General features: G+C 48.1%; 1 protein-coding gene across 1 annotated transcript; it reads right to left on the bottom strand.

The window, feature by feature from the left end:
- Positions 1 to 14,029: 14,029 nt before the first annotated feature.
- LOC127199081 (filaggrin-2-like) lies at positions 14,030 to 21,224 on the bottom strand. The gene is made up of 4 exons (XM_051156938.1): positions 21,179 to 21,224; positions 20,873 to 21,110; positions 14,392 to 14,822; positions 14,030 to 14,175 (listed from the first exon to the last, which is right to left on the bottom strand). The coding sequence occupies exons 1-4, from the start codon at positions 21,222 to 21,224 to the stop codon at positions 14,129 to 14,131; spliced, it is 762 nt and encodes a 253-aa protein (XP_051012895.1). The 3' UTR covers positions 14,030 to 14,128.
- Positions 21,225 to 22,892: the final 1,668 nt, after the last annotated feature.

The following is a 22,892-nucleotide window of genomic DNA, read 5'->3' as shown; positions in this document are numbered from 1 at the left end:
ATAGCTAAGATTGCCTGATGGGTTTACATAAAAAAAACTTAAAAGCTTTGGAACACCAAAGAAAACATCATTAACAGAATGAAGAGATATCCTACAGAATAGGAGAAAAATATCTTTGCCGGCTATTCATTGAATAAATAATTAATATCCATGGTCTATAAAGAACTGAAAGTATAATGTTGTTTTCTAATAAGAATTGCTTTAATGCATATGCTCCCAAAATCCATGGTGATGAAGAAAACAGTACATGAATTTGATTTTTAAAGCTTCAGAAGTTCTATATACAAAGGCACTATTAAAATATAATTGGACTGAGAGAAAATATTAGCAATATATTCAACAAAGAAGAGATTGACACTCAAGTTACAGAAAGAACTGACCTGATAAAAACCAGATATTAGAGGATGCAAACATAAAAATAAAACATTTCATATAAAATAAACTCATAAGGGTAGCAAGACTGAGAAAAGACTTCAGCAAAACGTAAATGATTTAAAACATGATGCTATTTTTTGACGTCCAAGGTTAGTAGAATTTCTAAAAGTTGATGTAGTTTGAACTCTGCTGGGGAAAGGCCACTTTCATATACCTCTATGGGAGTGTCAGTCAGTGTTAATGAGAAGACAGTTTGGCAATATCTATTAAGATTAAAATTGCACACGTCCCATTGCCAATGATTCCATTTCTAGATACACCCTTGACAATCCCATTTGTGAACAAGGAGAAACAAGCACAGTATTAGCACACCATTGTTTGTAATTCTGAAAATAAATCTGGATGTCCACCTGAGGGTGATCCACTGTAGAAAATTTGGCATAACCCTGTTATAGAACTCTAAGGAACTGAAGTGAATGAACTAACTTTACTCAGCAAAAACTAAATAACACAAAACCTGAAGTGTAGCAAGACATCTTTTAGATAGAAATGCACACAAAATGTTAAATGTTTGCATTTGTGCTTATATGTATGTATAAAATTATCTTGTAGGTACCTAGAAAGAACCAAGCTTGTCCTTTCAGTGACTATCCCATGAGAAGGAAGAGACAGGCATAGATTTGAGATGAACTCAGAGGAGGCTGTAGATTTTTTAATTAAAAAGGAAGAATGCATTCTTTTATTATTTCAAAACTAATTTGAAGAAACTTTTATTTCCCTGGTCTATGAAGCATTATATGAAGCAATAATGATGTGTACAGTAATATGTATGCGTTTGATTAATACAAGTTAGGAAGATTTGGTATGAATTTATTTACAGCAGGAAACTGGCTCATTTTGTTACGAGGCATACATGTTTATGTAATGCGACTGTAATGAAAAATAAGGAAACATACTAATGTTATTTTAAAGGATGGGCTTTTTTGTTTTCTCCTTAAATCTCAGCTTCCAATGCAACAACCTATTTCTCTTTGGTTTTATTGCCAAAAGACCTCGTGGATTGACAGAGAACTTGGCTATAGCTGGTTCTTTTGTTTTGACTAAAGTTTACCCTTTTTGACTATGTACTTTTGAGAACAACTCCTCTAAAACTGAAAACGTAAAGCTGCTGGAATTGTGGAATCAGCCCTGCAGAAGGTTGGGGTGTCCTCCTTCGAGGGGGCATTTGTGAGCATGGTGCTCACACAATTCTAGAATAATAAGGCACTGACAGAAAGACGGTTTAGGTTTCACTAGATGATCTTAGTGTCCTTTCAGTTGGGAAATTCTCTTTAAAGCAATTCTTGAAGGGCAGTGCTGGGGGTGGGGAGAGCAATCCTTGGCGTGGGAGAAGCAATCCTTGGGCGGAGGGAAGCAATCCTTGAGGGGTCTGGAGGAGGAAGAGAGCAATCCTTAAAACTTTTATATTGTTCCTCCACTTCTCAAACGTCCAAATCTAACACAATGCCAAAGTTGGCTAATAATTTCCATAATTTATAGAACAACCAACTTCCTAAAGCTATATCATGCTCAGAAGAATTGTCCGTGTAACGTTGTCAGATGCATTGTAGCTTATGTTTACAAAGGTGACTGGAGCCCCTAAGAGAGAGAGGCCTGTGGTTTTCACTGCTTTTGGAGAACTGTGGTCAAATTTGAAGTAGTTAATCACAAGGGCCAGAAAGCTCTTTGAACTCTGAGAAAAGCAGCTAAAAATTCAATAAATTATCTTTGTCCAAAGCTAGGGCGACAATAGGTATGCAACATTGGTTTCCTGTAAGCTTGGTCTTGCATTTGTCACATGTCTTCTACCCCCTCACCAAGAAGTGGGTCCCGGCCTAGAGGGCCAAGTAAAAAAAACTAATGAAATGGCAAAGACTATATAGTACACACTTTAAGGCGCTAAAATTGCATGTGGCCATGTTTCTCAGAATGTGTTCCCGTGGCAAAAGTAGAGACAAAACTACTTCCACCATAGTGCTAACGTGCTGCTTGCCTTTTTTTAATGCCAACTCGCTTCTAAGCTCAGCTCAGGACACAATGGTTGTCATGCAGAAGTACATGCTGGAGTTTACTTTCATTAGTGCGGGCTTCAGTGGGATTTGTAAAAAAAAAAAAGAAAGAAAAAGTAAAACATAGCTACTATTCTCTCTAGCTTTTAGAAAATGCTATTTGTTTATTTATTTTTATTTTTTGGTTTCTCGAGACAGAGCTTCTCTGTGTAGCGTTGGCTGCCCGGGACTCACTTCATAGACCAGACAGTGATCTGCTGGCCTCTACCTCCCTGAGTGCTGAGAGTAAAGACATGTGCTACTATGCCCTGCTAAAAATGCTTATTTTTTAAAAAAATAAAACTAAACTGTGCTAACATGTAATACATTTGCTCATGAGAGATACTGTGTTGTTATGGAAATCAGGCCGGTATTGACCTCCAGATCCTCTGAAGTGCTAGAATTACAGGTGGCCATTGGCAAATTTTTGAGCAGGTAAAATTAACTAAGCCTTAAAATTATCCCTAATATATTAAATCGAGAACACAAGTGATACATATCTTGAGTCATAACTGCAAATATACAGAAAACATAATGTGGGTTGTTTTGGGCGAATGTTTATTAGATAGAAATGTGACCTCAACTAAAAGTCAAGAGTCAAGTAGCCTATGACTGTGTGATTAGGTGGTTTCCTACGGGGGCTCTTCAAAGATAACAAAACAACAACAGACCAATCAGGAATGTTTCTGCTTCTTCGTTTTGTCATACTTAGACCTCCGTTCTTATTCCCTTTCCTAATTAACAACATGTTTCTTATTCAAATTATTTAAAGATTTGTTATGCCTCAGTTTTTCCCCTTAACAGCAGAAATGTACACAAGCCAAAAGTAACTTTTTAAAAATATATTTTATTAATTTATTAATATTACATGTCAGTTGTTATCCCATCCCTTGTATCCTCCCATTCCTCCCTCCCTCCCATTTTCCCCTTACTCCCCTCCCCTGTGACTGTGACTGAGGGGGACTTCCTCTCCTGTATATGCTCATAGGATATCAAGTCTCCTCTTGGTAGCCTGCTGTCCTTCCTCTGAGTGCCACCAGGTCTCCCCATCCAGGAGACGTGTAGACCCCCTTTCTTATTCCCTTTCCTAATTAACATCATGTTTCTTATTCAAATTATTTAAAATTTTGTTATGACTCAATTTTCCCCCTTAACAGCAGAAATGTGCACAAAACAAAAACAACTTAATTAGTCAATCAGTAAAGGAGAAACCTATAGAAGCAATGTTTAGAGTCCTTTAGTTTGGTCCAGAAGGATTTATACTCTTTGACAACTCACCTTACTTAGATCTGGAGTGAATAGCAAACAAGCTTTTCTATGATTTATGATAAGGTAGGCCTATATATCATGTGTGTCATATGTTCTTAGAAACCCATTAGTAGACTGCAGGGGGAAGTTGGGGGTTCGGGATTGAATTTAGATTGCCCATATCTTCCCAATGATTGAGTGAACCCAGCTTTGGTGTTGGGGAGACTGGTATGATGGAAACTCAGTATGAAGTCCAAAGTGAGACTGCAACTGCTTTCATGTGACTCACGGTGACTGTATGTCATCTTTCTAACCTGGGCCCATACGGAGTCATTTCTAAACTTTGTTAAATGGCTCATTTAAGTTAATTTATTTAACAAATTTCATTAATTCATTAATTTTATTTATTCTTAAAGAAAATCACTGATATGGACGTACGTTCATTTGTTCAGCCCACAACTCTAGGTGATCATCTTAGATAACTTACTTTCATTCCGTTACTGTATACCATGTAATCTCAAATCTTAAAAAAAATGTGTTCAACATCCCGCCTCACTCCTGTTCCATGGAACCTCTGTAAATTTTCATGCATATTTTTGTGGCAGCCCGTGAGTTATCTTCACAAATCTTCTCTTGTCCTCCTGCGGCATTTTTTTCAAAGTGAAAATGTGATCATGTGACATTAAAGGTTCATCGGACAATTGTTCATTGTTCATAACAGCTTAAGTTCTTAGTAAGGCTTAGCTGTAAAGCTCTTTGTGATCCCGTCCTGGCCCAGCGCTCTGACATCTCTTCTTGTGCTACGACATAATTTATGTGTTAAACTGGGTTATTTTCATGTTCCTTTCATGTCCTTTCATGAACTTTCTTACTTTGGGAAGTTATCCGCACTTCCAACTCTAAGAAGACTTGTAAGCCAGGACTGGCCACTTCTAGAGACCTGCTATAAATGTTATTCTTGAGGTTTTTAAAATCCCATTTTTCACTTTAATCGGGACTAGCCTTGCTTACCTCACAGCAAATTCAGCTCCTTAGCATAGCTATTATAGTGCTCACCACAGTAGTATCATATTTTTGTACCCGGGATGTACATTAACTCTGAAAGAATAGAGACAGTGTCTTTCTCATATTTGTAACTTTAATACCAAGGATGATGCCTGCCAATTAAGTTGTTATTAACTTCTTCCCAATGAATAGATGGGCGAATACATGACCCTAATGTCACATCGACAACACCCACATTATCTGCATCATCTGGATTCTGTCATCAAAGTAATCAGAGAGGGATTGCTGATCAGCCTAGCCCACATTCTTAGGTTTCTATTCGAAAGAGACTGTAGAAATGAATACTTGGTCACACATAGGTGGAGCTCAACCACATGTTCTCTCAGGCTTGGCTAGCTAAGTGTGACAAAACTTGTCAGGAATGTATTAATAAGGATGAAGCAAGGACTTAGAAGGAAACTAACAGTAAAGCTGTTGGAAATCAAGGTTATTGATTATTATCCTAATCTTGAAATGTTAAAATATAGAATATGTGTGCATAACCCTCGTTCAGCCTCTGAAATTACACCAATTAGAAATAATTTCAGGTTGTCATACATTCTTAAATGCCACTTAGAATAAATTGGTTTGAATAAGATGTGATTTTGTTTATTGGTTGATTGGTTCTTAACATATCCATGTACCTCAGCAATACAGCAGACATCAGAGCTGACAAAAAAAATCTCATATTGAGAATTTGAGGAAGATGGGTTGAACTACTGTCTTATTAAAGCTCTATTAAAAAAAAGGAAAGAGTGATACTGATAAATGAAGTATAAAGAACATTTTTAACATGTGAGATGTAAAACTCTATCAGGTGTCTGTCTGTCTGTGTCTGTCTGTCTGTCTGTGTATGTCTGTCTGTCCCTGTCTCTGTCTGTCTGTCTGTCTGTCTCTGTCTGTCTCTGTCTGTCTGTCTATCTCTCTGTCTGTCTGTCTCTGTCTCTGTCTGTCTGTCTGTCTGTCTGTCTGTATCTACATACTCACTTGCTTACTTATTATATACGTGTTCTAAAACAGGAAGTGTAAACAGCTGCTTAGTGGAAAGAAAGTAAGAAAAACCAAATTAATACATGCTCTCTGCATGGTATGCTCTATGTTAAGAAGTGTGATGATGTAGAAAACATCTGGGCCGTTGAGTGGCTAGCATGTGACTTTAGGTTTCTGTTTTGTGCTTATGTGGGTTAAATTTCAATTTTTATGACTGTCAGTTTTGTCTAAAGCATCTACACAATATTTGACATGTAAGGTTGGTTTAGAAAAAGTGCCTGAAATAGTGAACAGCATTGAAAATATTTTGTTTTTTTTTTCTTTCATCCATAGTGGAATAAATAACACAAAATAAATAACACAAAATTGAAAGTTTTGCCTCAGTCTGGGGAATTGTCTGTCCTACCCCTTATATCTATGTTCTTATTAGGGTGTGGCAGTCAGACATTCTTTAAAGATTTTATCCTATAAAGAATCAGTGAAGGCAGAAACATATTGAAGAGGTTTGGAAACAGAAGGCAACCCCCCATTCACCCTCACCCTGATATCTTATTTGTGGAGACAATGACACAAATTTTTGTCTACATATACTATAGAGGAATAAAAAAGAGACAATTTCATATAGCTAAATAAGTTTTAGAGAGCAAACACCCTTTTCCTTGTAAATTCCATACATGTAGCCTTCTTATTTTGTCAAACAGTTAATTATGCAGAAAGTTGCTTTCTCTTTGATGGCTTGATTAATTCCCAGTCTAATTCAGCATGTTTCTCTTTATTTTTGTTTTTGTTTTTTGTTTTTCCTCTCTCTTCACATTTCTTTCACAGATGACATGATCATCTTTGGCTACATTAACGTACACAACATAGACTGCAGCTCTTAGACACAAGAACTAAACTTAAACTAAGATGTCTGTATAAAGATGGTGTTAAGTAAAAAAAAAAAAAATCCCTTATCTAAGGTCATGTCAGGAAGAAGATTCTTAATGTTTTGGTTCCATGAGTTTGGCCACTCAGACTTGTTGTTTGGTGTTCTTCTTCGAGTCTCAGAAAGGCTGGAAATAATATCTTGACAGCATTGAATATTTGTTGGCACAGACACATTTTAGCTATAGTTTGATACATGCAGGTGTTGGTAGAAGGTGGATTCTGTAACTCCATATTCCTGTGACTCATCCATCTTCCCTGCAGAATAACAACACATATGAATCCAACTGTGTACAGTAACTACACACAGGCACCCAACTTTCTAACCTTTTATCTTCCAGACAGTACCTGCTGTCTCGCTTCTAGCTTCCCTTTTATTTTAGAAATGAGATGTATAGCTCTCTTTAAGATATTGCTACTGCTACTGTGTGTATGTGTGTGTGTGTGTGTGTGTGTGTGTGTGTGTGTGTGTGTGTGTGTGTGTGTTTATGAGACAAGGTGTCATTATGTATCCCTGGCTATCCTGGAAATTTATGCAAATCAGTTTTACCTTGAACCATTCAAGATCCATCTGCCCCTGATCCTCAGTGACTGGGGCTAAAGGGGTGTGTGTGTGTGTGTGTGTGTGTGTGTGTGTGTGTGCTGACGTGTCTATCAGTGTCATCCTTGTTTGAGCAGCTCTTGTTTGAGCAGTCATGTTGGTGAGACTTTATGTGTGTAACTTTTGACATTCCTAAGAAACACAATCTCACAGAAAAATCACATGCTCCTTTGACTCCTAGAAATCTTTCCACCCTCCCTTCCACAATAATCCCTGAGCCTTAGGTTCTTCAGTGCCTTGTAGGTGTATGCACTGGGACTAGGCTCCACAGTTCTGCAATTTATTGGTTGTGGTTTTCTGTATGGTCTCCATCTGTTGTAAAGAAAAGTTTCCTAGATGAGGGATATGTGGGCAAAGCCTATAAGGCCTCAACCCTACACAAAGAATAACAAGAAACTAAGGAATCTGAGATCTGGATAATAATTTTACCCAGGGAAGAGCACACCAATTAGTTATCCAATAAAATGGTCAGCCCTGGAAGCAATTGTATACAGACATTCTATGGATTGAGCGGGATTATACACACACACACACACACACACACACATACACACACATATATATACATATATATATATATATAACACTATAATATAAATAACAGTATAGTAATTAAATATTAATATATTTATTATAAGTATAGTACATATATACACATACACATATTTACACATGTAACAACAATTAATGAAAAAAGAGGCAATGATTTGAAAGAGAACATAAAGAGATCACAGAGATGGGTATAGGAAAGGGTTTGGAGGAAAGAAGGGGAAGGGAGAAATGATATAATCTAAAAAATAAGTGTTCTTCAAGAAAACAATAAGTAAATAAAATGAAAAAAAAAAAAGGCTGTGCGTTACCACACCCAACTTATTTATTTTTGAAGCAAGGGTGCACTGCTTATCTCAGATTGGCCTTGAACGTGTGATCTTCTGATGCAACCTCAAAACTTCTTATTTTAAAGTACTTTCGTTCTAATTTATAAGAAAAGATTGTTCTCAGTTTTATTTAAGGACATTATCAAAGGTCTTTTTTTTTTTATTAAAACACATTATCAAGGTTCTTAGTTATCTGGAATATATTAAAGTATTTTTAAACATCAAGTTGTGGTGAAAGGCTTATGGGAGTCACCCACTATATGACCTATGTATTCATGCATCGTCAGAAAAGGCAAATAAATATTGATTTGTGAACCCAAATGAGTTTTAGACTCTTAGATGTTTACTTACAGACCTGACAACATGCTTTGGCTTGAGAATCAGAGAACTATACCCTGGTTGCAGCAGCATTTTGGAGTCATTGTATGGTGTGGGAAACTCAGTCTCTGAGTTTTAGTCACTTAACCTCCAATAGAAATTCCTTGTTTGAGGTTAGTACAGATTTTGAATTTCTGTTTTTAAAATAACTTGTATTAAATGTTGTCACGACCCTTCCGACCAGCGGAAAATAAGGACACGACCCGAGCGTTCTTCTCCAGGCAGTTTATTCAGGAACCTTTTCAGCAAGCTTCTTCTCCTGCACCCCAGCACCCCTCTTATATCCTCTGCCTCACCCAATCAGCAGCTCTTACGTCGTCGGTAGCTCCAATTGATTCCCGACAAGGTGGGGTGCATACATCAGAGCAAAGCACGGCCCACAACCCAAATAAGCACTTGTTTACCAGCCAGGAGCAGAATTGCAAGTCATCTTGCCTGGCAGGTTGCCAGGAGCTTCAGCTTCCCACAAAATGTGTTCTTTGACATGTACGTAGTGCATTCTGATTAGTGTCACCCTGACCCTGTCTGAACAGCCCCAGTTCCTCTCACCACACGCCCCTTTTACAGTTGATGGCTCTCATTTTGTCTTGTTGCTTGCTGATTTTAACCAGAGCCGTGGATATGATGATGGGTTTGGAACTATGTATTGGAGTCTGGTGGATACTAACTGAAGGCGTATCTGCTCCTCTCTAAGAATCCATCAATAGCCAATAGTTATGGATGAAGCCATAGTTCAGCAGGGAGGAGGAGTAAGGCCCTATGAGCCGCTCCCACACCTGTGACTGCCTATTGATGGACCAAGTTTTATGCAGGCCCGTTGTAGGAGGATACAACTGCTGTGAGCTCATGATTGTGTGGGCTGTGTCATGCCCAGAAGATAGCGTTTCACAGTCTTTCTTCCTATCTCTGGCTCCTACATTAATTTCTCCTCTTCTAATACCTTTCTGAGCTGTGGAAGCTTCCTTTAAGCAATGTGTGCCCAGCTCACCTGTTGATTGACTAGACACTTTTCTTTTAGGGGGATTAAGTATCTTTAGTTATTTTTATATTTTAGTGATTAATCTGGCTCAATGGACAACTAACAAATAGTTATCTTCTGTTTTGAAGGATGCCTTTTTTTTTCTGATAATTTCTTCCTTTTATATGTAGTTTTTTTTTTTTTTTTAGTTTGATGCAGTCCTTTTTGTCAATTCTTATTGTTAACATTTTGAGCAAATGGAGTTCTGTTCAGAAGGTCATTTCCTGTACTTCTATCTTAAAGTGGTTCCTGTATGTTTCCCTCTAATAGTTTCCAAATTTCAGATTCTTGTTAAGATTTTTGATTCCAAGTTCACCTCCCACCCTTGTGACCTTGCCACCAAAAAATAGAATACAAAAAAAAAAAAAAAAAAAAAAAAAGAAAGAAAGAAAGTTCAATTTGTGTTGCCCATATATTCACCAGAGCAAGGTCAAACTCCCAATGCCCAGCCCCTTAAAAGACACCGAGTCCATCCCTACCTGGAACTCTGTCAGACTGTGAAGAGCTACACTTCAGCATCCTTATCCCAATATTTTTAGCTTTTTGATTTTTTAGCAGGCAGTAGCATCCATGTCAGAGTCAGCTCCCATTTCACTTACTGGGATCTATATGAGGACCGAGCTGCCCATTGGTTACCTCTGTGTAGGGTCCTAGACCAGTCCATATGTTATGCCCAAATTTTGAGAGACCCTCCTCCCTCAAACAGACCACCAAAGAGCTGATTCCAGATGCAATCACATAGAAGTCTTCATTGCAGGCTCGAGCCCGGGCCACACCTCCTATGCACTGACACAGCAGATGCAGGGAAGTGGCCCAAGTCTCAATTGAGAGGATTTTTATAGGTTTTAGACAAAGAAATGAATTTTACAGTATATGACTGGATGACATTTGGGCAGAAAAGCTGCAAGCAGGGAGTTACAAGCCTTGGCATTTCGTGGTTGGGTAATAGGTGTAGGGGCGAGTTGATCTATAGAAAAGATTTGCTGAAACAGTCATGGGGGTGTTAGGAACTTTGGCCTGGCCTCTCCTAATCGGTTGTTGCTATGTGCCAGACCACCTGCTGCTCAGCATGACCACCAGAGAATATATTTGGACTTTCCCAAGGTGAACTGTTTAGATTACTTTGTGGTTTTTTCTTCCTGGAATCTGGGTTCAGCCCTTGGCCAGGTTTAACACAAAATGGAGTTTCTTTTTCAAAATGGAGTTTTTCTGGTCCTTACGCATACATTGTCCTTTGTTGCACCCTCAGTCTTCACAGGCCCCCACAGGCCCCAGGAAGTTGACCCTGCTGGTCTCCTTGTGAAGCTCCTGTCCCCTCTGAGTCTTCTATCCTTCCCTCTACGTCCCCAAGACTCCCTGAGCTCCACCCCGTGTTCGGCTGTGGATCTCTGCGTGTGTTTCCATCAGCTGCTGGGTGGAGCCACTCGGAGGGCGTCTATGCTAGGCTCCTGTCTGCAAGCACAGCAGAGCATCATTGATAGTGTCAGGGGTTGGCACTTTCCACATGGGGTGGGTCTCAGGTTGGGCCAGGCACTGGTTGGACATTTCCTCAGTATCTCTGCTTTATTTTTGTCCCTGCATGTCCTGTAGGCAGGGTAAGTTTTGGGTCGGAGTTTTAGTGGGTGTGGTGTTCCCCTCCTACCACTAGGAGTCATGTCTAGTTAGAGGGTGTCCTCTTCCGTCTCCGTGACCCCTGCTACTAGGAGTCTCAGCTAGAGTCACCCCCATATCCTCCCTGGAGCCTCTCCTGACGTAGGTCTCCAGCTTGTCACAGAGAAGCCTCCACCCAAGGTTTCATTTCTCTCTGCAAGCCCTCTGTCCTCCCACGCCCACTCTCCTCAGGTCTAATGTTGACTCACTTCTCTCTATGCTCTCTCTCTCTCTCTCACACACTGTTCCCTCCTTTTAGCCACTTCCTCTGCCTATCCTATTTCCACATTTGAGTGAGATTTAAGCATCCTCTCTTGGTTCCTCCTTGTTGCTTATTTTCCTTGGGTTTGTGAATTCCAGTATGGTTATTCTGTACTATAGTATGACCAGGGTTCATGATGTGAAATTCCTAAACAATCAATAAAAATATTATTTAAAGAGAAAAGAAAAAGGAAAAAAAAAAAAAAGAAACTTCAATGATCTTATCAATTTTTCAATCCAGCCAGTTATTTTGGTTGTAATTTCTATTTCATTTTAATAAACTTTAGCAAATATCTGAAAAAAGGATTTTTGATCCATTTTTAAAAGACACTAGCATAATTAACTGTATATGGGTCTTAATCACATCATTTCCATATGTGTATGTAATATACTGTGTTTGTGTGTTTTTGTGAATGTGACACAAACTAGAGTTATCTGAGGAAAAGGAGTTTCAATTGAAGAATTGCCTCCACCACGTCAGCCAACAGACACAGGTGGAGGCGTTTTATCGCTTAATGAGTGCTGCAGAAGAAAGGCACAACCCACTTTGAGTGGTACTGCACTTGGATAAGTGGTCTTGAATTATATTAGAAAGCATGCTGAGAAAGCCATGGAGAGCAGGCAAGGGAGGAGCATTCCTCTGCATTCTGTCTCAGTTCCTGTCTCAGGTTCCTGCCTTGGGTTCTGGCCAGCTCCTCCCTTGATGGTAGACTGTAGGCTGTAAGCCAAACAGATCCTTTTGTCCTCCAGGTTTCTTTTGATGAATGTTTTATCATAGCAACAGCCAAGCAAACTTGGACAGAAATTGGTACCATAGAGTAAGATGGACGTGACCATGTTGATTTGGGGAGAGTTTGTGAGAGGATTTTGTTTTTTAGGTACAAAGGGCGATTGATGCTCAGAGATTAATGAGCTGTTATGAGAGGTTGGAAGGTCCGAATGTTGGAAGCGGTGTAGTCAGTGGAAGCCTGGCTGGTGGGGTTTCAGAGGGAAGCGAAGACTCTGCCTTGGCTGTTTATGTGATATTTCGGATTAAGAATCTATGGAAATGAAGCCGTTTTTACTAGGGCAGTTGATGATAGTTAGCTGAGGCTGAAGAGGTGAAATCTCCTGGGAAATATTTCCTTGGGGTCAGCACACGTAATCTACAGTACCAAGGGGGTGCACACTTACACATCAAGCTGGCTGCAGAACTGGACGAATAGTGTATGAGTCTCCTGGATGGTAGTGGTTTTGGGGGAGGATAGGACTAATTTGGTTTACAGGCCACACCATCTGTCATCGAGGGAACTCAAGGCAGGAACCTGGTGATGGGAAGCAGAGACCATGAAGAAATATTGCTCACAGACCTGCTCTCCATGCCTTGCTCAGATCACTTTCTTGTATGTGGTCTTGAGGTGGCACCACCCACACTGAGCCCTCTCATATCAATCAATCAATCAATCAAATGTCCTATACACTTGTCTATCTCATATCAATCAATCAATAAATCAATGTCCTATACGCTTCTCTAAAGGTAATCTAGTGGAGGCAGTTTATCAATTAATATTCCTTTTTCCCAGATGACTGTAGCTGTATCGAGTTGGCAGAAAATAAGCAGCACGTGTCCTTTATGCATTTCCCCCCATTGTTGTCCTCTTGCCCCTACTTTCTCTTTCTACTGGTCTTCTATCTAGATAGTTCTCTGAGGACTATTGAATATTGCCATCTTTCCCTAAATTTGGAGATTTCTGGTAAAATGTCACGAAGTAGATTTTTCTGTTTCCTCAGTAATCATCCCAGCTCCTGCCCAAACACTGCAGTGAGGTGTGCACTCTGAGATGTGGGGAATGACAATGTGGATTTTTTTTTTCATTCCACACAGGAGAAGTCATTGTCCTATCACGTCTCACCACTGGATTTAAGGCCTAGGAGAACTGCGGGCATATCTGAGGTGGTGACCTACAGTCTGGTTTCCATATGGACACCTACCTTTCTTTGTAATTTTGGCTTTGGCTTTTTCTTCTCATCAGACAACTATGAGCTGTTTCCTACTTCCTTCTGTATAACCTTCCTGGCTTTCCTGCTTTTCAGCTGTCTTGTAACCTCTTTTTCAGTTCCCAACACCTTTTCTTTCTCCAGGTTGGGTTCAGGGAGACGCCAAGAAAACTTACTTCAAAGACAGAAGCTTAAAATGAAAGTTTTGCTTTCTGTGCACTCAGGGGTTTGGCCAGCTCAGGATCTGAACCACATCCTTGAAGGGAAGTTGTGCAGCGTATTTAAAGGCTTGGATCAGGGTGGACTGGGGACATTTGGGGAGATCTCCCTGAGCCTGAGAAAGAGGGCTGCTGACGGCCAGACTGAGGCTGTTGACTGCTGTCTTGAGCCTGCCTTTGAACCCTCCCTTGATGTCCCTGGACTGAGTCACTTTGCTGAGGTCCACCCTGACCATGGGAGAAAGCTGGTTGTCTCTGTGAGACTACAGGCTGTTCCTCCCCCTCACTGGACTCAGGGTGAACTGGGGACCTTTGCGGAGATCTCCCTGAGCCGGAAAAAGAGGGCTGTTGACGGCCAGGCTGAGGCTGTTGACTGCCGTCCTGAGACTGCCTTTGAGGTCCACCATGTCTTCCCCGAACTGACTCTCCATGCTGAGATCCACCCTGACCCTGGGAGGAAGCTGGTTGTCTCTGTGAGACTACAGGGTGTTGCTCCCCCTCACTGGACTCAGGGTGAACTGGGGACCTTTGGGGAGATCTCCCTGCGCCTGAAGAAGAGGGCTGCTGATGCCCAGACTGAGGCTGTCTACTGCTGACCTGAGGCTGCCTTTGAGCCCTCCCTTGGCGTCCCTGAGCTGACTCCCCATGCTGAGAACCGCCATGACCCTGGGAGGATGCTGGTTGTCTCTGTGGGACTACAGGGTGTTCCTCCCCCTCACTGGACTCAGGGTGGACTGGGGACCTTTGGGGAGATCTCCCTGCGCCGGAAGAGGGGGCTGCTGATGGCCAGACTGAGGCTGTCGACTGCTGTCTTGGGACTGCCTTTGAGGTCCACCATGTCGTCCCTGAACTGACTCTCTGTGCTGAGACCCACCATGAGGATACGGGGATCCTGAGCCTCTCTGTGAGGGGAAGGAGTCCTCCTCACCCTCGCTGGACTCGGGGTGAACCGGGGACCTTCTTGGGGAAGGACCCGAGCCTGAAGAAGAGGGCTGTTGATGGCCAGACTGGGGCTGTCTACTGCTGTCCTGAGCCTGCCTTGGAGACCTCCCTTGACGTCCCTGGACCGAGTCTCTGTGCTGAGGTCCGCCATGGCCCTGGGAGGATGCTGGCTGTCTCTGTGAGACTACAGGGTGCTCCTCCCCTTCACTGGACTCAGGGTGGACTGGGGACCTTTGGGGAGATCTCCCTGAGCCTGAGAAAGAGGGCTGCTGGTGGCCAGACTGAGGCTGTCGACTGCTGTCTTGGGACTGCCTTTGAGGTCCGCCATGCCTTCCCTGGACTGACTCTCTGTGCTGAGACCCACCACGACCGTACGGGGACCCTGAGCCTCTCTGTGAGCGGAAGGAGTCTTCCTCACCCTCGCTGGACTCAGGGTGGACTGGGGACCTTTGGGGAGATCTCCCTGAGCCGGAAAAAGAGGGCTGCTGACGGCCAGGCTGAGGCTGTTGACTGCCGCCCTGAGACTGCCTTTGAGCCCTCCCTTGACGTCCCTGGACTGAGTCTCTTTGCTGAGGTCCACCATGACCCTGGGGGGAAGCTGGTTGTCTCTGTGAGACTACAGGGTGTTCCTCCCCCTCACTGGACTCAGGGTGAACTGGGGACCTTTGCGGAGATCTCCCTGAGCCGGAAAAAGAGGGCTGTTGACGGCCAGGCTGAGGCTGTTGACTGCCGTCCTGAGACTGCCTTTGAGGTCCACCATGTCTTCCCCGAACTGACTCTCCATGCTGAGATCCACCCTGACCCTGGGAGGAAGCTGGTTGTCTCTGTGAGACTACAGGGTGTTGCTCCCCCTCACTGGACTCAGGGTGAACTGGGGACCTTTGGGGAGATCTCCCTGCGCCTGAAGAAGAGGGCTGCTGACGCCCAGACTGAGGCTGTCTACTGCTGACCTGAGGCTGCCTTTGAGCCCTCCCTTGGCGTCCCTGAGCTGACTCCCCATGCTGAGAACCGCCATGACCCTGGGAGGATGCTGGTTGTCTCTGTGGGACTACAGGGTGTTCCTCCCCCTCACTGGACTCAGGGTGGACTGGGGACCTTTGGGGAGATCTCCCTGCGCCGGAAGAGGGGGGCTGCTGATGGCCAGACTGAGGCTGTCGACTGCTGTCTTGGGACTGCCTTTGAGGTCCACCATGTCGTCCCTGAACTGACTCTCTGTGCTGAGACCCACCATGAGGATACGGGGATCCTGAGCCTCTCTGTGAGGGGAAGGAGTCCTCCTCACCCTCGCTGGACTCGGGGTGAACCGGGGACCTTCTTGGGGAAGGACCCGAGCCTGAAGAAGAGGGCTGTTGATGGCCAGACTGGGGCTGTCTACTGCTGTCCTGAGCCTGCCTTGGAGACCTCCCTTGACGTCCCTGGACCGAGTCTCTGTGCTGAGGTCCGCCATGGCCCTGGGAGGATGCTGGCTGTCTCTGTGAGACTACAGGGTGCTCCTCCCCTTCACTGGACTCAGGGTGGACTGGGGACCTTTGGGGAGATCTCCCTGAGCCTGAGAAAGAGGGCTGCTGGTGGCCAGACTGAGGCTGTCGACTGCTGTCTTGGGACTGCCTTTGAGGTCCGCCATGCCTTCCCTGGACTGACTCTCTGTGCTGAGACCCACCACGACCGTATGGGGATCCTGAGCCTCTCTGTGAGCGGAAGGAGTCTTCCTCACCCTCGCTGGACTCAGGGTGGACTGGGGACCTTTGGGGAGATCTCCCTGAGCCGGAAAAAGAGGGCTGTTGACGGCCAGGCTGAGGCTGTTGACTGCCGCCCTGAGACTGCCTTTGAGCCCTCCCTTGACGTCCCTGGACTGAGTCTCTTTGCTGAGGTCCACCATGACCCTGGGGGGAAGCTGGTTGTCTCTGTGAGACTACAGGCTGTTCCTCCCCCTCACTGGACTCAGGGTGAACTGGGGACCTTTGCGGAGATCTCCCTGAGCCGGAAAAAGAGGGCTGTTGACGGCCAGGCTGAGGCTGTTGACTGCCGTCCCTGAGACTGCCTTTGAGGTCCCTCCATGTACTTCCCTGAACTGACTCTCATTGCTGAGATCCACCCTGACCCTGGGAGGAAGCTGGTTGTCTCTGTGAGACTACAGGGTGTTGCTCCCCCTCACTGGACTCAGGGTGAACTGGGGACCTTTGGGGAGATCTCCCTGCGCCTGAAGAAGAGGGCTGCTGACGCCCAGACTGAGGCTGTCTACTGCTGACCTGAGGCTGCCTTTGAGCCCTCCCTTGGCGTCCCTGAGCTGACTCCCCATGCTGAGAACCGCCATGACCCTGGGAGGATGCTGGTGTCTCTGTGGGACTACAGGGTGTTCCTCCCCCTCACTGGACTCAGGGTGGACTGGGGACCTTTGGGGAGATCTCCCTGCGCCGGAAGAGGGGGGCTGCTGATGGCCAGACTGAGGCTGTCGACTGCTGTCTTGGGACTGCCTTTGAGGTCCACCATGTCGTCCCTGAACTGACTCTCTGTGCTGAGACCCACCATGAGGATACGGGGATCCTGAGCCTCTCTGTGAGGGGAAGGAGTCCTCCTCACCCTCGCTGGACTCGGGGTGAACCGGGGACCTTCTTGGGGAAGGACCCGAGCCTGAAGAAGAGGGCTGTTGATGGCCAGACTGGGGCTGTCTACTGCTGTCCTGAGCCTGCCTTGGAGACCTCCCTTGACGTCCCTGGACCGAGTCTCTGTGCTGAGGTCCGCCATGGCCCTGGGAGGATGCTGGCTGTCTCTGTGAGACTACAGGGTGCTCCTCCCCTTCACTGGACTCAGGGTGGACTGGGACCTTTGGGGAGATCTCCCTGAGCCTGAGAAAGAGGGCTGCTGGTGGCCAGACTGAGGCTGTCGACTGCTGTCTTGGGACTGCCTTTGAGGTCCGCCATGCCTTCCCTGGACTGACTCTCTGTGCTGAGACCCACCACGACCGTACGGGGACCCTGAGCCTCTCTGTGAGCGGAAGGAGTCTTCCTCACCCTCGCTGGACTCAGGGTGGACTGGGGACCTTTGGGGAGATCTCCCTGAGCCGGAAAAAGAGGGCTGTTGACGGCCAGGCTGAGGCTGTTGACTGCCGCCCTGAGACTGCCTTTGAGCCCTCCCTTGACGTCCCTGGACTGAGTCTCTTTGCTGAGGTCCACCATGACCCTGGGGGGAAGCTGGTTGTCTCTGTGAGACTACAGGCTGTTCCTGCCCCTCACTGGACTCAGGGTGAACTGGGGACCTTTGCGGAGATCTCCCTGAGCCGGAAAAAGAGGGCTGTTGACGGCCAGGCTGAGGCTGTTGACTGCCGCCCTGAGACTGCCTTTGAGGTCCACCATGTCTTCCCCGAACTGACTCTCCATGCTGAGATCCACCCTGACCCTGGGAGGAAGCTGGTTGTCTCTGTGAGACTACAGGGTGTTGCTCCCCCTCACTGGACTCAGGGTGAACTGGGGACCTTTGGGGAGATCTCCCTGCGCCTGAAGAAGAGGGCTGCTGACGCCCAGACTGAGGCTGTCTACTGCTGACCTGAGGCTGCCTTTGAGCCCTCCCTTGGCGTCCCTGAGCTGACTCCCCATGCTGAGAACCGCCATGACCCTGGGAGGATGCTGGCTGTCTTCTGTGGGACTACAGGGTGTTCCTCCCCCTCACTGGACTCAGGGTGGACTGGGGACCTTTGGGGAGATCTCCCTGCGCCGGAAGAGGGGGGCTGCTGATGGCCAGACTGAGGCTGTCGACTGCTGTCTTGGGACTGCCTTTGAGGTCCACCATGTCGTCCCTGAACTGACTCTCTGTGCTGAGACCCACCATGAGGATACGGGGATCCTGAGCCTCTCTGTGAGGGGAAGGAGTCCTCCTCACCCTCGCTGGACTCGGGGTGAACCGGGGACCTTCTTGGGGAAGGACCCGAGCCTGAAGAAGAGGGCTGTTGATGGCCAGACTGGGGCTGTCTACTGCTGTCCTGAGCCTGCCTTGGAGACCTCCCTTGACGTCCCTGGACCGAGTCTCTGTGCTGAGGTCCGCCATGGCCCTGGGAGGATGCTGGCTGTCTCTGTGAGACTACAGGGTGCTCCTCCCCTTCACTGGACTCAGGGTGGACTGGGGACCTTTGGGGAGATCTCCCTGAGCCTGAGGAAGAGGGCTGCTGGTGGCCAGACTGAGGCTGTCGACTGCTGTCTTGGGACTGCCTTTGAGGTCCGCCATGCCTTCCCTGGACTGACTCTCTGTGCTGAGACCCACCACGACCGTACGGGGACCCTGAGCCTCTCTGTGAGCGGAAGGAGTCTTCCTCACCCTCGCTGGACTCAGGGTGGACTGGGGACCTTTGGGGAGATCTCCCTGAGCCGGAAAAAGAGGGCTGTTGACGGCCAGGCTGAGGCTGTTGACTGCCGCCCTGAGACTGCCTTTGAGCCCTCCCTTGACGTCCCTGGACTGAGTCTCTTTGCTGAGGTCCACCATGACCCTGGGGGGAAGCTGGTTGTCTCTGTGAGACTACAGGCTGTTCCTCCCCCTCACTGGACTCAGGGTGAACTGGGGACCTTGCGGAGATCTCCCTGAGCCGGAAAAAGAGGGCTGTTGACGGCCAGGCTGAGGCTGTTGACTGCCGTCCTGAGACTGCCTTTGAGGTCCACCATGTCTTCCCCGAACTGACTCTCCATGCTGAGATCCACCCTGACCCTGGGAGGAAGCTGGTTGTCTCTGTGAGACTACAGGGTGTTGCTCCCCCTCACTGGACTCAGGGTGAACTGGGGACCTTTGGGGAGATCTCCCTGCGCCTGAAGAAGAGGGCTGCTGACGCCCAGACTGAGGCTGTCTACTGCTGACCTGAGGCTGCCTTTGAGCCCTCCCTTGGCGTCCCTGAGCTGACTCCCCATGCTGAGAACCGCCATGACCCTGGGAGGATGCTGGTTGTCTCTGTGGGACTACAGGGTGTTCCTCCCCCTCACTGGACTCAGGGTGGACTGGGGACCTTTGGGGAGATCTCCCTGCGCCGGAAGAGGAGGGCTGCTGATGGCCAGACTGAGGCTGTCGACTGCTGTCTTGGGACTGCCTTTGAGGTCCACCATGTCGTCCCTGAACTGACTCTCTGTGCTGAGACCCACCATGAGGATACGGGGATCCTGAGCCTCTCTGTGAGGGGAAGGAGTCCTCCTCACCCTCGCTGGACTCGGGGTGAACTGGGGACCTTCTTGGGGAAGGACCCGAGCCTGAAGAAGAGGGCTGTTGATGGCCAGACTGGGGCTGTCTACTGCTGTCCTGAGCCTGCCTTGGAGACCTCCCTTGACGTCCCTGGACCGAGTCTCTGTGCTGAGGTCCGCCATGGCCCTGGGAGGATGCTGGCTGTCTCTGTGAGACTACAGGGTGCTCCTCCCCTTCACTGGACTCAGGGTGGACTGGGGACCTTTGGGGAGATCTCCCTGAGCCTGAGAAAGAGGGCTGCTGGTGGCCAGACTGAGGCTGTCGACTGCTGTCTTGGGACTGCCTTTGAGGTCCGCCATGCCTTCCCTGGACTGACTCTCTGTGCTGAGACCCACCACGACCGTACGGGGACCCTGAGCCTCTCTGTGAGCGGAAGGAGTCTTCCTCACCCTCGCTGGACTCAGGGTGGACTGGGGACCTTTGGGGAGATCTCCCTGAGCCGGAAAAAGAGGGCTGTTGACGGCCAGGCTGAGGCTGTTGACTGCCGCCCTGAGACTGCCTTTGAGCCCTCCCTTGACGTCCCTGGACTGAGTCTCTTTGCTGAGGTCCACCATGACCCTGGGGGGAAGCTGGTTGTCTCTGTGAGACTACAGGGTGTTCCTCCCCCTCACTGGACTCAGGGTGAACTGGGGACCTTTGCGGAGATCTCCCTGAGCCGGAAAAAGAGGGCTGTTGACGGCCAGGCTGAGGCTGTTGACTGCCGCCCTGAGACTGCCTTTGAGCCCCTCCCTTGACGTCCCTGGACTGAGTCTCTTTGCTGAGGTCCACCATGACCCTGGGGGGAAGCTGGTTGTCTCTGTGAGACTACAGGGTGTTGCTCCCCCTCACTGGACTCAGGGTGAACTGGGGACCTTTGGGGAGATCTCCCTGCGCCTGAAGAAGAGGGCTGCTGACGCCCAGACTGAGGCTGTCTACTGCTGACCTGAGGCTGCCTTTGAGCCCTCCCTTGGCGTCCCTGAGCTGACTCCCCATGCTGAGAACCGCCATGACCCTGGGAGGATGCTGGTTGTCTCTGTGGGACTACAGGGTGTTCCTCCCCCTCACTGGACTCAGGGTGGACTGGGGACCTTTGGGGAGATCTCCCTGCGCCGGAAGAGGGGGGCTGCTGATGGCCAGACTGAGGCTGTCGACTGCTGTCTTGGGACTGCCTTTGAGGTCCACCATGTCGTCCCTGAACTGACTCTCTGTGCTGAGACCCACCATGAGGATACGGGGATCCTGAGCCTCTCTGTGAGGGGAAGGAGTCCTCCTCACCCTCGCTGGACTCGGGGTGAACCGGGGACCTTCTTGGGGAAGGACCCGAGCCTAAAGAAGAGGGCTGTTGATGGCCAGACTGGGGCTGTCTACTGCTGTCCTGAGCCTGCCTTGGAGACCTCCCTTGACGTCCCTGGACCGAGTCTCTGTGCTGAGGTCCGCCATGGCCCTGGGAGGATGCTGGCTGTCTCTGTGAGACTACAGGGTGCTCCTCCCCTTCGCTGGACTCAGGGTGGACTGGGAACCTTTGGGGAGATCTCCCTGAGCCTGAGAAAGAGGGCTGCTGGTGGCCAGACTGAGGCTGTCGACTGCTGTCTTGGGACTGCCTTTGAGGTCCGCCATGCCTTCCCTGGACTGACTCTCTGTGCTGAGACCCACCACGACCGTATGGGGACCCTGAGCCTCTCTGTGAGCGGAAGGAGTCTTCCTCACCCTCGCTGGACTCAGGGTGGAACTGGGGACCTTGGGGAGATCTCCCTGAGCCGGAAAAAAGAGGGCTGTTGACGGCCAGGCTGAGGCTGTTGACTGCCGCCCTGAGACTGCCTTTGAGCCCTCCCTTGACGTCCCGGGACTGAGTCTCCTTTGCTGAGGTCCACCATGACCCTGGGGGGAAGCTGGTTGTCTCTGTGAGACTACAGGGTGTTGCCTCCCCCTCACTGGACTCAGGGTGAACTGGGGACCTTTGGGGAGATCTCCCTGCGCCTGAAGAAGAGGGCTGCTGACGCCCAGGACTGAGGCTGTCTACTGCTGACCTGAGGCTGCCTTTGAGCCCTCCTTGGCGTCCCTGAGCTGACTCCCATGCTGAGAACCGCCATGACCCTGGGAGGATGCTGGTTGTCTCTGTGGGACTACAGGGTGTTCCTCCCCCTCACTGGACTCAGGTGGACTGGGGACCTTTGGGGAGATCTCCCTGCGCCGGAAGAGGGGGGCTGCTGATGGCCAGACTGAGGCTGTCTCGACTGCTGTACATGTGGACTGATTTGAGCACCTGGCGTCCCCTGAGACTGACTCCTCCATGTTCGAGACCCTACCATGCCTGAGGATGGACTGGCTTGTCTTGGGGACACAGGGTCCTCTCCCTCACGGGGACCGGAGGATGCGGGACCTTTTGGGGATTTAGACGCCGGAAGAGGGAGGCTGGTTGATGGGCCAGACTGGCTGTAGCGCTGTCAGCCTGCCTGTGGAGATCCGCCTTGAGCGTCCCCTGTGCTTCCCTGGACTCGATCTCTGTGCTGAGAGCCGCCATGAGGTACCGGGATGGTCTGAGCTGTCTCTGTGAGGAGACAGAGTGGCTCCTCACCCTCGCTAATGGACTCGGGGGAACCGGGGACTCGTTGGGGACGGACATCCCGGAGCCTGAAGAAGAGGGCTGTTGTGGGCCGAGACTGGGAGCTTTCACTGGGTCTTGCAGCACTGCTTGGGGACCATGCCTTCGTCCTGGAAACGAGTCTCTGTGCTGAGGTCCGCCATGGCCCTGGGAGGATGCTGGCTGTCTCTGTGAGACTACAGGGTTCTCCTCCCCTTCACTGGACTCAGGGTGGACTGGGGACCTTTGGGGAGATCTCCCTGAGCCTGAGAAAGAGGGCTGCTGGTGGCCAGACTGAGGCTGTCGACTGCTGTCTTGGGACTGCCTTGAGTCCGCCATGCCTTCCCTGGACTGACTCTCTGTGCTGAGACCCACCACGACCGTACGGGGACCCTGAGCCTCTCTGTGAGCGGAACGAGTCTTCCTCACCCTCGCTGACTCAGGGTGGACTGGGACCTTTGGGGAGATCTCCCTGAGCCGGAAAAAGAGGGCTGTGACGGCCAGGCTGAGGCTGTTGACTGCCGCCC

This window comes from Acomys russatus, chromosome 15, assembly GCF_903995435.1.
Source record: "Acomys russatus chromosome 15, mAcoRus1.1, whole genome shotgun sequence".
Classification (NCBI taxonomy): domain Eukaryota; kingdom Metazoa; phylum Chordata; class Mammalia; order Rodentia; family Muridae; genus Acomys; species Acomys russatus.
Note: the sequence above shows the minus strand (reverse complement) of the source record. Positions and strands in the feature narration are given on the sequence as shown.

Excerpts from the sequence above, each read along its gene's own strand:
- LOC127199081 (XM_051156938.1), bottom strand. The coding sequence starts at position 21,224 with ATGGCGGACCTCAGCACAGAGACTCGGTCCAGGGACGTCAAGGGAG. Across the intron at positions 21,111-21,178 it reads GTCCAGGGACGTCAAGGGAG|GCTCGGGTCCTTCCCCAAGA; the intron begins GTCTCCAAGGCA and ends CCTCTTCTTTAG. Across the intron at positions 14,823-20,872 it reads GCAGGGAGATCTCCCCAAAG|GTCCCCAGTCCACCCTGAGT; the intron begins GTCCCCAGTCCA and ends ATCTCCCCAAAG.